The 17,987-nt window shown below is 34.8% G+C and overlaps 1 protein-coding gene across 1 annotated transcript in view; it reads left to right on the forward strand.

Annotated features, from left to right (window-relative positions):
* ANO3 (anoctamin 3) overlaps window positions 1-17,987 on the forward strand; it is a 425,544-nt gene that overhangs the window by 305,564 nt on the left and 101,993 nt on the right. The window contains exons 6-7 of the mRNA XM_059931289.1: window positions 9,465-9,565; window positions 17,483-17,527. Of these exons, the coding sequence (XP_059787272.1) occupies window positions 9,465-9,565; window positions 17,483-17,527 (146 nt within the window). The remainder of the gene's footprint in view (window positions 1-9,464; window positions 9,566-17,482; window positions 17,528-17,987) is intronic.

Here is a 17,987-nt window from a genome sequence, read left to right on the forward strand (position 1 = left end):
TTTACTTGTAAAAGAGATGTAACTTGGCTCACAGTCTCCACATAGTTTTCTTGGTGGAAAGTCCAGATTCTCTTGTGTGTGTTCCTCTCCCTTGCTCCTCCAAGTTTTCCCAAGAATAATACTGGATGTTATTCATCCAAAAGGGGTTTTGTTTTGCTTTTAAGGGAAATCCATTCATTCTTGAGCTCCCACTCTTCAGTTACTGCCAAAAGATTCCCACTTTTCTTAAAAAAAGCATCATGTCCCATTTTTTTTTCTATTTTTTCTAGAAAAAACGTACACATGTTTACTTTTGTTCCTGGACAAATGGCTTTTCATTCTAGGTTCCATAATTACAGCTCTTTTAAGTTCACATTCACATGATTAGGATTTGGTCCCCACAGTTCAATAAAGTGCCAGGACAGCTGGCCAGAAAGGGTATTCAACCTCAGCTGCACATTTCATTGGAATGACCATCCCCACAAACTATAGCCATCGTGTTCATACAAGTTACCAGGCTCTACTTCCCCTTTCCTTCTATTTACCTCCTCATAGAGATAAATGACTTATTTTTCTGACAATGGGAAGAGTTAAGGCTACCCCAATTCTGCAGAATAGATGATATTAGTTTTGTGGCAGAGTTGAGGAATTTGTATATCTTCCCTCCAGAAAGGCCCTAAAAGCCATATGAAATTTGATACAAAAATCTCTAAGAAACTCTGCCAACCCAAACAAAGGAGAGTGCTACAAATTTTTTTAAAAAAATCTTGTTATGCTCTTTCCACTTGACTAGTACTTGCATATCTAAGAGGATATTTAGGTGGCTTTGCAAAATAAAGCTATTCTAATCCAAGGTGATTTTCAATCTCTACTTATTAATATAAAGTCTAAAATCTTTCCTTACAATACCCTTTATAAATTCAAATCATGTTAAGTGACCTAAAAGAGAAGCAAATGGTGCTAGAATGGCTTATAAGGAGGTCAGTAATCTAATCTTGAGGATGAGGGAAGACAAGAAGGAAAGGGAGAAGTGAAATCAAAGAAATAAACTTTGAACTGAGATTTGGAAAATGAAATAGTTAAAGTAGGTGGATAAAAGGGATAGATGTTTTCATCTATGAAACCAGTATTGAAATCTGGTTTTCAATACTGGCTGCACATTAGAATCCCCTGAGGATCTTTTAAACCCTTGATGCCAGACTCCACCATAGCATGGATCAACTGAATATCAGTATGGCGGTGGGAGAAAGAACACTGGTATTTTTAATACCAGAAATAAAAAGTACTAAATGAGTTTGGAAAGAATGGTTAGGGTTAAGTAATTTCATTTTGTAGTTTAAGACTTTTGATGATTTTCTTAGGAAAAATGGGAAGCTGCTGAATGATTTAAGCAGGCAGTATCATGACCATATTTGTTTTCAAAAATGAAACCTTAGATTGCTGAAAAGAGTATAGATTTAAAAGCAAGACTGGATATGCACAGAGATCATGGGTGGCATTAGAAATGGAGAGAAATGAATAGATCTGATAGATATTTAAGTTAAAATATAGATATTTGGTGGTGGTTTGGATATGGTAGAAAGAGAAAAGATTTCAAGGATAACTTGGGCTTGTGACTTGAGCAATTTCTTTAATCATTCAAGGAACATTAATGAAGTACCTATTATATGCTACATTCTGGGGACAAATAGAAACCAAGATAAAAATGGGCCACGTTCCCATGGGAGGAAAAAAACCATAAATATACAAGAAAATGACATGGCAAGGAATATTACCAGTAATTAAAACAGAATAGTATTATATAGAGAGTGTGACTAAGTAGCTATGTTAGCATGTGTGATGTGAAAGAAAGTAATCTGAATGAAAAGGAGTCCATCATGTGGAAGATAAGGGAACAGAAAACTATTTGCAGAAGGAATAGCCAGTATAAAATTGCTGGCCATCAGAAGAGAGCTAATTTGGGGAGAAAGTGGAATGGGATTTTGGGACTGAAGATCATAAGCTTGTAATTGAGGTACCATTGAGAAGTAGAAGTAAAAATGTTTGAAATTTGTGTCTAGAGCCCAAATGAGGAGTCTAAACTGAAGGTAAATGCTTTAGCCTTTATAATATAGATGGTAATATAAGCTGTGTATTAGTACGAAATCACTGAAGAGAATGGGAAAAAAAAAATAGCCTAAGAGTGAGCCTGTAAAAAGTAGGAAAGGAAAATAGACAGTTGAAGGAGTTGGATGTAGGTGGAAGAAGAAGAGATGAGGAGTTGCAGGGAAGATTGGTTATCAGGGTAAAATACGCTAAGAAGTCAAGTAAGACAAGAAAGAGGCCCACTTAGTTGGAGAATGTGGAGATCTTTAGTGAAATCAGTGAGAATCATTTCTCTGAGGAGATGGGCTTGGAAGCTAGACTGTCATGAATTGAAGAGTGACTAGATAATGGAAAAATAGAGGCTGCAGCAAATATCATCAACCAACTTGCTCATCTGTGAATGGGAGGATGAAGAGCAAGAGCCAGAGAGGGAAATGAGGTCTCATGAAGTTTCACTTCTTTCTTCCTGTTTTCATTTTTTTCTTATATGAGATGTTTAAATGATGATGGGGAAGATCCAGGAAAGAAGGGTGAATGGAGAGAGGCAGGAAGAGAAGGGAAGAGAAGGAAAGGGAAGAAATGGAAGAGAAAGATCGAGGAAACAAAAGACAGATGAGATAAAAAATTAAAAGGTTTTTGGGGAAGGATGAAGGGGGAGATCCATTATAGAGTTAGAATATCAAGTGTAATATCAAGGAAAATTAAGATTTCTAAATTGTATTTTAAAGTTAACTTTCTGCAGTTATTTGTTTTGGTTGCCAAAGATATTTTTACTTATGTTCCTAATTCTAAGAGTAATGACATTGATTTTTTAAATGGTTGAGTTAATTAGGACTAAATTAATTATCACAATGTTAATGTGTAAAGTCAACCTGCTATGACAAACACAGTTTAAGTGAACAAAACATGTTTATATGATAAGCATGCTGGGACTTCCCTGGTGGCACAGTGGTTAAGAATCCGCCTGCCAATTAAGGGGACACGGGTTCGAGCCCTGGTCCAGAAAGATCCTGCATGCCACAGAGCAACTAAGCCCATGTGCCACAACTACTGAGCCTGTGCTCTAGAGCCCACGAGCCACAACTACTGAGCCCACATGCCACAACTACTGAAGCCTGCATGCCTAGAGCTCATGCTCTGCAACAAGAGAGGCCACCACAATGAGAAGCCTGCACACTGCAACAAAGAGTAGCCCCTGCTCACCACAACTAGAGAAAGCCTGTGCGCAGCAACAAAGACACAATGCAGCCAAAAATAAATAAATAAATAAATAAATAAATAAATAAATAAATAAATAAGTAAATAAATAAAATAAGCATGCTAACACTATATCATGAAAAAGTATTGTCTTAAAATTTCCACAAGATTGTTTGACACTGTTTATATTGATTTTCTATTGCTGCTTAACAACTCACCACACATTCATCAGCTTAAAATAAAATCCATTTATTAGCACACAGTTCTGCAGATCAGAAGTTTGGGCATGGCATGGCTGAGCTCTTGGCTCTGTTTCTCACAAGACTTAAATCAGTGTGTTGGTTGGGCTTGCATTCATACCTGGAACTCAGGATACTCTTTCAAGCTTATGTGGTTGTGGTAGGATTCAGTTCCTTGTGGTTGTAGCACTGAGTTGCCCATCTCCTTGCTAGCTATCAGCCAGGTACCTCTCTCAGCTCCTAGAGGCCATTCTCATTTCTTGCCACATGCCCCCCACCATTTTTCACAAGGGAGACTCTCCCTTGTGTCCCTCTGCTGTTTTGAATCTCTCTTGCCAGGAAAAGCCCAGTCCTTTTTAGGGACTTATCTGCAGTGGAAGACAATATCTCTTTTTTAAAAGCAAATGTGCCATATAATAGAACTTAATCATGGGAGTGAATATGCCATAATGTTCACAGATCCTGGAGATTGTACAAGACAAGAACAGTAGGGCATGAGGATCTTAGAGGACTTCTTAGAATTCTGCCACTATTAAAAAAAATCAATATCATGTGTATCGCCCTTTTAAGCAAACAAACATAGAAAGATACTTAACTCCATGATTACAAGATAGAACCTAGATATATTTTTAGTTTAAACCTTATGTTAACTGATGACTAACTGGTATCTAAATACTTGTAGCTATCTGAACTATCAAATCCAGCGTTTTGCATTATCATAAACATTTATTTCTTCTTAAAGTTTCTACTATTATAGGCTGTGAGCTTTGTTTGCAACTTAATTTTAATAACTATTAAATTGAAAATATTTAGGTCTTGTGGCAGGTGGAAAGGGAAAATGAAATTGTGAAAATGTCAGCAAGTATTGGATTTGTTAGCTGAAAAATGGGAGTATTCCCTAGGGAACAAGTTCCCATTTTTAAAATTTATATTCCCCAGAGTTGAGCACTGAGCCTGACACAGAGTGCATCTCAAATCTTCATTAAATTGCATGTTGATGTGGACAGTTTCTAGATAATCACATCATCAGCAGATAATGATCCATATTTGAAGACCGTATAAATGAATAGGTAGATGATCTGTAACTGTCAGGATAGGTGCTTTGTTATCCAAGTGTATTTCCAGATTATATTAGCATTTTGTCTTTATCTTAGACTTAATACCGTGAGCTACCATATTCTTTTTTTTTCTTTTTTCAGCTCTCTGCCACCAACTTGTAGAGCGACTGTGTAAAAACACATTTTAAAATTTCCTTTTCTCTCAAGAATGAATCTTCTACCTCTTGAGAATTTTGGATGGAATAATTAAATAATAATGTGAAGTGTGAAGGCGGTGGGTGCTTTGTTCCCTTGGAAAAGCCTGCCTGCATCAGAGCTAAGCAGAATAGTGCCAGATTGGGAGCTTCTGATTCCAAGGGAGAAAGTAATTTTTCTCCCTGCTAACACCAGCCCTTCACCAACCTCCTGCTCAGTAGCTGCAAGAAAATAAAACTACTTTTGTTTTTTGTTTTTTTGGTTTTTAAGTAGAGGTACAACAAAAGAGAAATTAAGCTGAGGAAATTATAAGAGAAGACAATTTATGTTGCTTGGAAAAGATATATATATATATATTTAAAGTTAAGACATACAAAATTAGAAATGTTCTAGCTGTATGTGCACTCAGCTTGACGTTTCATTCATCAATGGTAGAATTAATGAAGTAACATCCTTCTAAAGCATCTCCTTTATTTGAATGTAATAGATTTTTTCACATCTTAAGGGTTGACAGGAATGAATTAATAATCAGTGCTAAGCCAGCTATTCATGATGCTAATTTGAATCCTGACATAGTACCTCTTCCAGAATAATTCTGGTTTGTTTACTTTCTTGTCTTCATCAGCTCTTGCTTAGGTACACGTTACATAGAATGTGTACTCAAAGTAAGTTAACTCATTCATTCATTCATCCACTCAACAAATGCTTAGTAACTACTATATGCCTGGCATAGAACTAGGTGCCCAGTAGACATAAATGAACAAAGTGAAAATCCCTTCTCTCATGGCATTTACATAAATAGACTCATTCATTAGAAGATAATAAGTACTATAGGAAAAAATAGAGCGAGGTAAGAATGGTGGGGTGAGGGCAGAAAGTCATAGTAAGTGACCAAATGATGGAAGTAGAGTGAATGAAAGGGAGATTAGTAGGAGAGTGGATTCACAAGATATTGAAGGTGAAATTATAGAAGGCTGTGTAGGTCATTGGAAAAACTTTGGTTTTTACTCTGATTGAAATGGGGTTCTGAGAAATTATATGATTTGAGTCACGTTTTAAAGAATAACTCTGGCCATTGTGCTACGAATAGACTACTGGGGGCAAGAATGTGAGCAAAGCCTCTGTTAGAAAGCACTGTAGAAATCTAGGCCAGAGATGGTGGTGACTTAGGCCAGGGTGGTGGCTGTGGAGGAAGTCGGGAGTGACCAGATTCTAGCTGTGCGTACCGTAAGGTAAAACAAATCAGGAACCAAGTGGTAGTATGAAACCCAGGTTCTCCCGGTGTGGAGGCTAAACCTTCCCAGGTCTCTCCCAATACCCATGCATGTATTAGTCACTCCTTCTTCATGCTGCTAAAATATTCTGGCAACCAAGATGCCTAGGTTCAAGAACCATGATGCTCTGTGGGAGAGTATGATCTTCATTCATACTAGAATAAGGCTCAGCTCCTGAGAAACTATTTTTTGTGTCCCAACATCTGCTTATTCAACAATAGAGATCTCTGCTTTCAAACTGTGTGAAACCATTGGAGGGAATGCAATAACCTAACATCAGTGCATTTCTCAAGGGATTGGTTGTTGTCTTAAATCATCCGACATGTAGAATGTGTCATTCTGGTATAGATTGATTTTTGTCTGAGTCTGGACTCATTCATTTTCATAGAGGTCTCACTTCCAGATTCTGGGGGGGAAATAAGCACTGAATATGTTTTCTGTCATCTTGAGGATCTCATTTTCTCTGTCCTTGAATAACTGCTGAAAAAGAACCCACATCTCCCCACAAACTAAACAATGACATAAAGGCATAGGGCACTTTAAATACATACAGAGGAAAGAGAGAAATTTTCCAAAGAAACTTTAGTCTATAGAAATACAGTGTTATTACAATTTATACCATTTATATTACCAAAAGAAAATATTTAACTCTTCAATCACTTGATTCAAGTCACTCTACTTCAGAGTTTTCCCCAAATCATAGGTTGTTACTGGCTTTTTACTTGTATAATTCATAGCCTACTATAGAAGGCCTATAAAATCAAGGGAAGGTTCCACCAAAGATGACTCAGGTAGCCATTTACTGAGAAAAAGAAAAAAGAGGAAGATTCTAGTGAAGTTTTGCAATTAGCCATTATTTTGACCATGGTCTGATTTGAGAGGCATGCTCTTAACTGAGAATGAACATTCTGGGTAAACCTCTTATACTTGGGCCCTTTAGAGTACAGTCTCTCATAAGACTCACAACTCTGTGAATTAAGACCATTCTCTCCATATCCCAGGAGAGAAAACTGAGGATCAGAGAGGATAGGTAACTTCCCCAAGGTCGTAGAGCTAGTAGATGCTAGAGATGGAGTTTGTACTTACCTCTTTGTGATTCCAAACACTATGTTCTTTCTTCCATACCATGTGATTTCTTCTAAGTAGGCAGTTAGGATTAAATAAATATATTTACATTGTGCTTGGTGAGTGAAAGGCAAGTTGGTGTAACACCAGTAGCCGACACCATCATTTCAAAAAAAGGATATTTGTTATCACTTTGAATATAAGAACTTTTGTATGGATAAAATGGGAAAAACTATAATAAAACATGAAATGATCCTTTCACTTGCCTCACATGAGGGAGTCTTTTAAATAGGTGAATGCCTATGTTTTATATGTTTTAGAAAGACTTTTTTTGTCTTTACCACTCCTGCACAGAAACCTTTCAACCAAGTCTGGGGCAGTTACTAAAAAGAGCCTGGAGATATCAACATCATAATTATTCTTTTTTTCCTAGATCAGTGACAGATTTCTAGCTGAGTGAAAAAGATGTATTTTTAAATAAACAGTTGTTTGAATGAATTAATCCTCATTTAAAAAGTTATACACATTATTTCCTCAAGCGTAGCTAAAGTGTGCAAACTTAGTCTGAATTCAAAGGCCTTTAGATATTTAACACCTACTATGCCTTCTGTCATTGTTAATTTTTTTTTATCATTCTTTATCTTTAATTTAAAACAAACATATTCGAAGTAGGAAAGTCCTTTGGAAATTGCACAGGAAGCATCTTTTGCTATTTTCCCCTGGTGATTTGAAAAATACCTAGTACCTCAATAAACTATAAAGAAAAAAATAACACATGGTCCAAAATTTTGGAAAGTCTGTTTACTTTATTTACCTTCTTGGATATTTTAGCAAGTACCTGCATATTAAAATGTCTCACAAGTCCTCTAGTGAGAAACCCTAAATTGTCTTGACCTTGGAATGATCCCCCCTTTTTTCATAATACTTAAGGGAACAAACACTTCCAAATGCTAATCTGTGAAAGTGCCTGTCCAGTGTCAATGGTGATCAGCCTGCTGTCTACACCTGAGTATTATTCCAATGATTGTCCCATAGCTCTCTAATAATACTGTTTTAAAATGTGGGTACTACAAATTTGAAGTATGTTCTGGCAAATTCATGGAATTAGCCATATCTAAAACATAGGGCTTTTTGAATATATGAATATAAAATTGTACAGTTTAATTTTTAAATATATAATTTTAAATTAGACTGATAAATTTCTTCCATACTTTTGAGCCTTTAAGATTGTTATGTTTCTTGAGATGTTCCATCTAGTTGAAATTTAAAGGAAAAATGTTAACCAAGTGGAGTCCAGCTGTATGTAACCTGACACGTGTGCCTAAATGGAAGCGAAGAGCAGTTCTTCCTTGACATAATTCAGCTTCTCTAATCATTTGAGGAATAAGCTCTGTGGAATTCAGTGCTACAGTGGCCACAAACTTCTTTCTTGCTCTATGGGCCTCAGATATTGTAGGAATTTCAGAAAATAACTGTCTAGGCTTTTTTTTTTAAAGTATAATATGAACATTAATGATATATAATGACAAAATGGTCAATTATTTAGTTACTTATTTTAGACTACTGGACCAAATCTAGGAATCTTGATGATTATCTGGTTCAAAAAGGCATCTGATTCTCTGTTAGTGGTATGAGAAAAATATTCAGAACAATGGAATCCAATTCTGGGAATTCTTAAGAATTAGACCAGAGTACTCAATTTTGTTAAAAGCTCCTTAGATAATTCTGATGCACACTTGATTCTGCTTAAAAACCTCTTGTCTAGATCAAAGACACAAAGTCTTATGATCTCTTGCAGGAAACAGTATACTAACCTGTTAAGATTCGAGTAAGCGTGCACATTTGACAGCTCTGTAAGGCTATGGACTTGTAGGATTTTTACTCTGTTTATCCTCAGGATTTTCATAGGACCTCTCAAGGAGTAATTACTCAATAAATTGTGCTAGAAGAATAAGTGAATGAATAACTGGTAGCAACTGTCAGTGTTGTTTTTACCACTACCACCGCTGCCCCCCACCCAGCAGCCCCAGAGCAGGAAAGACAGGATCATGAGAAGGTGTCAAACAAGAATAACTTCAGATTCCTAATTGGCTCATGATTGTTCTGATTGGGGATTCTGGATCTTGATAATGATCAAGGGAAGAAAATGCACTAACTCACATGGATGATTATTTCTTGCATACAATGACATTATTACATTTTGATTAAGGTATTTCTGTATTAAGAAATTTTATTCATATAAATTCCTTTTAAATGGGTGATAATGATTCATGTGTAGACAAGGGGACAATGTCCTTCCCTCTCAGATCAAACTGTGGCATGATATTATCAGCTCTGATTCTAAGTGGTGTCTATTCTGCTGTCCTTTGCAGCCAGCTGTTGCAAACCCTGATATCATGTTTATTAAAATTCATATTCCATGGGACACGCTGTGCAAGTATGCAGAGAGGCTGAATATCAGGATGCCCTTCAGGTACTTTCAAATTTTATTTCATCCTGTCTCAATGTATATTAAGATGATCCTGATTTTTGCAAAACTTGAGAGCAATAAACGTAATTCTTTCTACAGAAGAAATGCTTTTTCTTCCAAAGTTTAGCTTATCTTGGACATTTATCTTTCCTTCTAATTTGCTTGCTTAATGTGGTAAGCGTTCTGGTTCCCAGCTATATCATTTCTAGCTGGACTTGACTAGAGGGAGGGGAAAAATAGTTGTTTTCAAATTTTAACTTATAATTCCCAAGATCAATTTCGCTTCTTATTTAATATAGGTAGATGGAACTCTTATTTCTGTGAAAGTCAGGAAATGTAAGTGTGTAGCATCCTTATGTATACAAATACAGTGTTCTTTCTCTGTATAGCAGTTAGCAAGAATCATTCCTCAGGTAGAATTCAACCAGATGGTTTCTTAGCTCTGTCCTCAATGCCAAAGGATAAATGGTAATAAAAGGCCTTCTCAGTTCAAAGATTTTTCAGTCCTTCCTATAGGCAAGCAAAAATTGAGTAGATGTGTTTCCCCATATTGTGTGTTTTGTGTTGTATGCAGAATCTATCACTTTCCTTCATGATCTCTCAATAAAATTCAAGTGTTTCTACTATGTGCAAAGTTTTAACTCACATTGAAGGTATGAACATTTACACTTATTTGGAGCTCAGTATGCTTTATCAACTGCTAAGAAGGTTTAAAAAGGTTTAGGGTAACAAGATACCAAGCAAAAGAACCTCTAGATAATGAATATGAATGAACAGTAAGAGTGCAATTCAAAAATATGGAGAAATTTCTCAGACCTGGTAGCATGAAAGAGGCCAACTCTGTAAGAGTGCTGATGGCCTCAGGTCTCATGACAAGCCTTTACGGTATTCAAGATGAAATATGGGATGTTGATCACTGTCTTTTTAGTCATCTGAAACACCTCAGGCTTTGGAAGATGCAACCATAGTCATTGCCCACAAAACAGAAATTGATTAAGCGTTGGCAACTACAGAGGAATCTTACTGTGACAATATTAGAATTAGATACCTAAATTGACTCCCATTCCTACTTGAGTAAAAGTTTCAAAATTCTCTGTACAGATGATATTTATAAGATAGGTAAATAATACCTTGAAGAGCTTGGCAAAAATAATAATAATAACAAAATAAAAAACAAAAGAAAATGAGTAAAGTCTTTTGAATTCTTTAGCACCTTATATAAATTATTAATAAGATACCTACAAAAACCTGAAGTTTGTACATTTTTATGAAACTTGGTCCCTGAAAGAAGCAAGTAAGGACCTATGAGATATTATTTGTGTTATGATTAGATATTTTGAAGTCTACAGAGGACTGTTTTTAATTCAGGTCATTCTACTGAACCAAACTTGAGAGTACAACTAAGTAAGTGTACACTGTGCAACTCTTCATGTCTTGAGTTTTGAGGAATTTTTTCCTGCTGACACTACATCTCCTTCTAAAAAGTCTTTTGAAATACATGCTGTGACTTATTACAGGCTGATAATGGGAGAATACTTGCCTTTGCTCTATCTGCTTTCTTCTTGTTTGGTCTGTATATATGCATGCTACACAAAATCATGCAGAATTAAAACAATGAGTTTCATTTTAACTTATGAAATTATCAAAGACTTTCACAAGTAGTACTCTTCAAACCTCGCACAGATATAGTGAATAATCACCTCTGTTGATTTATGGTGAGAATCAAACCATAAAATATTCTGAAACTGAATTTAAAATTATTTTCTGTGAGACTTAAAACTTTTCATAACCACTTTTTATCTTAAGAAGATAATTGAAAAATATGTAAAAACATTCCCCGAAGTACTATTTATAATTATGAAAAATGGAAATATCTCCTATGTTCAATGGTAGAGGATTTAAATAATTTAGATATACCCTTGCAATGCAATATAATTCATTTAGAAAACAAATGGGTACAAGGATTTATTCATGATTGTAGAGAAATAATAAATAATAAAATGTAAATAAAATGTGAAGGATATGCATGTATTCATACAATGAGATTTCAACAATGTAAAATGAATAGAAATAAAATTGGAAGAAAATATAATATGATAAACATGATTGCTTCTGATGGGTGGGATTGTGGGTCCCTATTATTTTATTTGTTTACATTCTTACAAAATTATCTTAAACAAGTTCTATTTTGACTGCAAGATATAAACAAAGATGCAAAAGAAGTGTGACACCCAAGACAATAACCTACTTTCTGATATCAGGGTGAAATTGCTAAAAAATTCCAAATTAAGCCTGATTTCACATATCTTTATCCTACCCCTATTCCTGTGATTTCACCATTGTTCCTAAGCAGAAGTATAGTTGAATTTATGCACAAACTAATTTCCTTGTAGATCTAAAAGGAGGAAACCCTTAGAGACTATCACAAAGCGTGCCATTTCAGTGGATTTCAGTATTCAGGTTCTCTTCAGGTTAACTGAACATTGTGTTAAAATATTCCATCAAAAAAGGAGCAGATCTTCCACTTATCTCCTCTGAACTTTATACAAAGCACGTGTTTGCCAGGGGTCCAAAAGACTGAATCCTTTTTTGCTATACAAGGGGGAATTTGTCATCATTTGATTCTTAGTCCCTGGCAAAGACACTTATTATTAATTTGAAATTATACTTTAATTCAATGAAAAAGTAAATGTTGGTTAACATGTTTGCTTTACACCAAATATTTGACATTCATAATTTCAAAGATGGTTTTCCTTTCCTTGTCAGTATACTTTCAAAGTATGTCCATTCTGCTGTAGTTTATAGGGAAAAAGTCTTACAAAGACGATGGCAACAGAATCTACAGCATCACACATTTCATACAGCTCATTCCACCATCTCAGTTGGATTTTATTAATTTTAAAAATTGAAAGTCTGTTAGAGCACATTGACCTTTTTTCTCTCATTTCCCTTACTCTTGACTTTTTCAGATAAATTTTGAGGAACTCTGAAAGAATAGTCAATATTCTCATAACTTTGTTTTTTTAAAAAATCTGTATCAAATTTAATTGTGTCTTTACCTTCGCAGTTCATTAAAAACAATTCCCTTACCAGACTGGGTCTCCAGTTTGTATAAATTAGATCCTAGGTCTCCAATCTGTGTACCATAGTGTCCTTCTATTTCAACGGAGGTTTTGAATAGGATGTTTTCTTCAGTTGATGGTTTTGCTTTTTATAAATGATATTCATTTTTATTTTCTGGTAAGATTGCATTTGAAAGAAGAGTTCTGATACATCCAAAGAAAGAAATATGAAAACCATGAAATGTATGCAGTTACTGTCTCTTTTTATTGATGACATGGCTCAAATTTCTTCTTTATAATATGTTTTTCAAGATAATGTTCACAATTTCCACATTACTGAAATTTTGGAAAATGCCATTGTGATGCTTTTGATTTAATAATATAAATATTAGAAAATATACAGCTTTTTTCCAAAATTTGTCAAAGGAACACTGGTTCCAGAGGATGTAAAAGAAAAATATCCTGTGACCAAATATGTTCCTGAATTTCTAAGTTAAACAATAAGTTTATTTACTGTAGGAATTTTTAGAGACATGGTTCTCAGTCTTCAGAATACATCAGAATCACCTGGGAAACTTAGTAAAAATGAGGGTCCCTAGAACCTACATCCAGAGATTCTGGCATATTAGGTCAGGGATAAGATTGGGTATTTTTAACAAGCATCCCAAATGATTCTGTTACAGTTGGTAGAGAAATATTGTCTTGAAGATTTTTAATATTTTAATAATTCTTATAAGTTTTATAAATTTCAACAGACAGTTACACAGAGAAGTCTTTCCTTAATTTCCATGTGATGATGAATTTTTTTGAATCTTAATATGATGATGCTCTTGGGAAAACAGTTTGAGAAATGCTGGAACACAGAGTTCTTTTAGAACATATTTACAGATCAGTTTAAATAATAGATGTAGCATTAACTAACTCCTTAGTAACCAACTTCTGATTTATTTATAAGGTACACCTAAAATTTGGGATAGCAGTCAGCTCATAAAAAGAGAATGTTATTCAAGCATAGAATAAGTGGCAAAGTGTTTTCATGATTACCAATTCATTTTCCAAATGTCCACCATTATCATATTTAGGAACATATATATTGTCTTAAAAGTAAAATATACAAGAATAACAAATAACTTAAATAGGAAAAATACATCTCTTTTTTTAAGACAAGATTTTTAAAAGATTTATGCATAAAAACATATCCGTGCTTGACTATTCCATGTATTTATTCAGTGTTGAAACCTATATATTGCATTTCAGAAAGAAAAACTGCAAAATTATTCAAAAAAAATTATTAGAGTTATAACCCTTCCTTCAAAAGTTTTCTGGTAACTTACTGTATGAACATGAAGCTTCAGCATTTTATCTAAATTTTACGCCTGATATTCTGCATGTGTAGAATTTTATATACATAAGTTTTCTAGCTATTTCTTTTCTTGATTATTTTTCCAAAGTAGATATGGCTTGCGTATTGGACTTGATGTTTCCAAACTAACCAAGAAATTTCAGAGAGTTAAAATAGTCCACATTTTCTAGTTTTTATTCTATCAGGAAAGACTTAGCCTGTGTCTTGTACATTCCAGAAATATTAATTCCCACATTCATTACTTTTCTTTTGATTCAAAGGTGATTCCTATTCATTCTTACCCTTCTCTCACATTAAATTGGTCAAACATATTTTAAGATGATTCATTCATCCTGTGGCTTCTCAGGTTGAGTTCAAAGGTGGGGTCAACCTTCCATCTTTCCTCAAGCTCCTCCTCCCACAAATATTTTAATCATAGCAAATTTGGGGGAAAATTTTTTAAAACATTAAGAACCATCTTTTATCACAATTGGGATTAAACTTAGATCACTTTTTTATGCAAAGGATATCTCACTCAAAAATAAAATAATGTAATAACATACAGGGAGCCCAATATATAGAATAGATAACAGTGCAGTAGCTTTGTTTGACAAGGAGCAGGGACCCAGGGTCGCATCCATGTGACCGTCCTTCTCATTTGGCCACACAGACATCTCCACAAGTGGCCACTGGCTGTGTGAAACGCTGGTTGGAAACAGTGATGGAGATAATTATTTACTTATAATTTTGAGCGGTTGTTGTAATAGATGGGTAAGTAGGTAGGTAGATAAATGCTGTCTTGATGCAAGGTGTAGAATAGAAGAATCTTTCAAATGAAAAATTAAGGGAAAATAAAGAAAGCTCTGTCCATGAACAATATGCAGTTAATAAATTATGGAGTGAGGATTGTGGGTAGGAAATAATTTGGTCCTGCAGGCTCATTTATGCAGAAGAACTAAGGAAAACTGCAGGTTATTATTGACTGCATGAATTAAAGGTACACTTGTATATGTTGGGGAAATATAATTAAAGACAAAATCTCCCCCAACCAAGGAAACTTCTCCACAAACATAAAAGAGAAAGATAACCCTTTTATCACTGAATAAACATTAAACCAGAATGCAACATGCATCACAGGCAATTCACTGAGATTGCAAATACAAAAAGAAATTGCACCCTTTTCTATAGCCAAGCAGATACACCCATTACAGGCATGTCCTCAAGATAAACAATAACCTAACCGGTCCTCAAGTAAGAGGACTTGACAGCACTAATTGTCACACATAGTTCATCCTAGATTTGACTGGTAACTAAGGTGTTAGTTAATTGGGAAAAATGAGTCTCTTAATTTTATGTGTTCTTACAGTATAAGCGGTTTAAAAAATATGTGTATTCATCTTGTATGACTTTCTTCCTTCACTTGTTCTTATTTCTCCCAAAGCATTTCAAAATTAAAAAAGAAAATGTTTAAGAGAAATATTTCAAAATAGCAGCAATAAAAAGAATAATGTTTTATCCAAATGCCACCTTGTTGTTTTATATCATTCCTTACCATATCCACAATTGATCATTATAACCATAATCTTTATCTCCTCTTAATCACATTCCTAGATTTTTTTGATGCTGAAAATTATTTTAAACCAATTTCTACATTTGCAGTTTTTTTTGAGATACCTTATTTAGTAAATGTTTATTAAATTCAAAGTGCCCTCAGGCACTGAAGGAAATAAATGCAACTGTGAATTAAACAAAAGCCCATTCATTTATTCATCAGCCATCGGAATGCTTACTATTTACCAAAGAATGTGCCAAGTATACACAAAGTCAGATGAACTGAAGCTACTGTCTTCAAGAAACCCAATCTCCTATAGAGGATAGTCATTGAACAGTTATATAATACGGGGTAAATAGTGCAAGAGAGTACTTTGTAGAGGAGATTCGGAGAGAAGACGGGTTTATAGTCCAATAGGGATTTCTTTTATTAACATCTTTATTGGAGTATAATTGCTTTACAATGGTGTGTTAGCTTCTGCTTTATAACAAAGTGAATCAGCTATACATATACATATATCCCCATATCTCTTCCCTCTTGCGTCTCCGTCCCTCCCACCCTCCCTATCCCACCCCTCTAGGTGGTCACAAAGCACCAAGTTGATTGAATGATGTATGCACACAAACCTGTGTGTGTTTGATGAAATGAAGGGGGGTGATATTTAAAGTGTGAGTTTAGGCTAGACAGAGCAAGCCTTGAAACTCCATATCTGAATTTAGTGTTAGAGTATGTCAGAGACAACTTAAAAATTCTTTTCTAGGATTATGACTGGTGAGTGCAATGAAATATGGTAGCTCAGAAGGTTTTTCAAGTTTTCTAAGCAGTTAATAACACAGGACTAAATATCAATTGTCCTGACTCTCACTCAGCCCTGCTTTCTAGATACCACACCATGGAGGAGTTTCCTGATTCTCTGGAATGGATTTTGGTGGGTGGGGATAAAGAGGCATTTTAGGAAGGCCCTGAATGAGATTCTTGAGCTCCAAGACGTGGATTTAGTGAGAAACTTTTAGAAGGTGAATTAACCTCTGTCACTAGAATATTTAGTTTCTCTAAAATCAGAATGCTACACACTTACTTAAAACACTCAATATCTTCCTATAACTTTTCACCCAAAAACCTTAGCATCAGTGGTAAGACCCCTCATCCTCTGTGCCTTGTTCATCATCCCCTCACCTCTTTTATTATTATCCTCAACTTGCAATTTATACCCCAGCAATTAACAAATTAGTCAAAGTTCCCTGACTCTTACAATGTTTAGTCTTGCTCCCATAACCGTTTCATATGCTGCTACCTCTGTCTAAAATGCCATGTCCTAAGTACTCCATTCAGACGACTCCTGCCATTCATGCTTCATGATTCAATACAGATAACACATCCTCTGGGAAAGCGTCCCTGTCTCCTTTCTCCTCCATCTATGAAAACTAACTGAGATCCCTTCTCAGGTACTTCCATAGCCCTCTCTGTTTTACTGCATTATCACACTTCGTTATAACTATCACTTGTCTCCTCAGCTGAAAAGTAGCTTTTTGAGGGTAAAGACCCTCTTTTTTTCTCTAAATTTTTAGTGGTTATAACTTAACATTCTTTGCAAAGTCATAAATATTCATTACATATGTGTTTAGATCAATAGATGACTTCATATAACATACAAGCAAGTGATCTGGTTAATATGCATTATGTAGCAGAAGACAAACTTTCAAAAAAGAATTAAAAATCAAATATTCAAAAGTGATCTATTGATTTATGAAAGTGTCTTTGTTATTAATAACTTAGATTCTGAAATTGAAACAATGCAAGTTCAGAGTTCTTCCTATTATACCAGTTCATTTCGTGTCTTTCTTTAGCATGTGGAAATTAGAGTACCGAAATGCTCAGTATAATTGAATGTTGTCACTCGCTGGTTTCACTATTTTCATGTGACTTTCCTCAGCTGATTTCTTTCTTTCTTTTTTTTTTTTCAGGAAAAAATCCTATTACACTGACCAGAGGAGCAAATCAATGGGCAGGTTGGTGGGTGATATGAAATTTGTTTATGACCAATTTGTCATTTGGTAAAAAAATAAAAAATACATTTGATTACCCATATCAGCAGCTGTAAATTTTAGAAAGAAAAACTTTACTGATTTGTTCAAGATATTTTCAAAATGACTTATGCCAAATTTGACAATGTTTAAAATCAGATGATCCCTTTTTTTTCTATTTACCATTGCTGTTCCCATAATCCTTCCTTGATATAATGTTATGCAACAAGGATTTTAATTGCACGTTAGTGTTTCAGGAGATTTTAATTTAAAAAATAGTTATAAAACCAGGATTGATGGGTAAATGATGACCCACTAGAGTAATAGAACAATAGACACAGCAGAGGCCTCTTGGATAATTTAATCCAAACCTCTTATTGATGACATGGTAAAAGAAAGACTAGCATCCAGAGTGATGAAGTGGTTTACCAAGGCCATACAGCAT

Source organism: Balaenoptera ricei, chromosome 8 (genome assembly GCF_028023285.1).
Source record: "Balaenoptera ricei isolate mBalRic1 chromosome 8, mBalRic1.hap2, whole genome shotgun sequence".
NCBI classification, from domain to species: domain Eukaryota; kingdom Metazoa; phylum Chordata; class Mammalia; order Artiodactyla; family Balaenopteridae; genus Balaenoptera; species Balaenoptera ricei.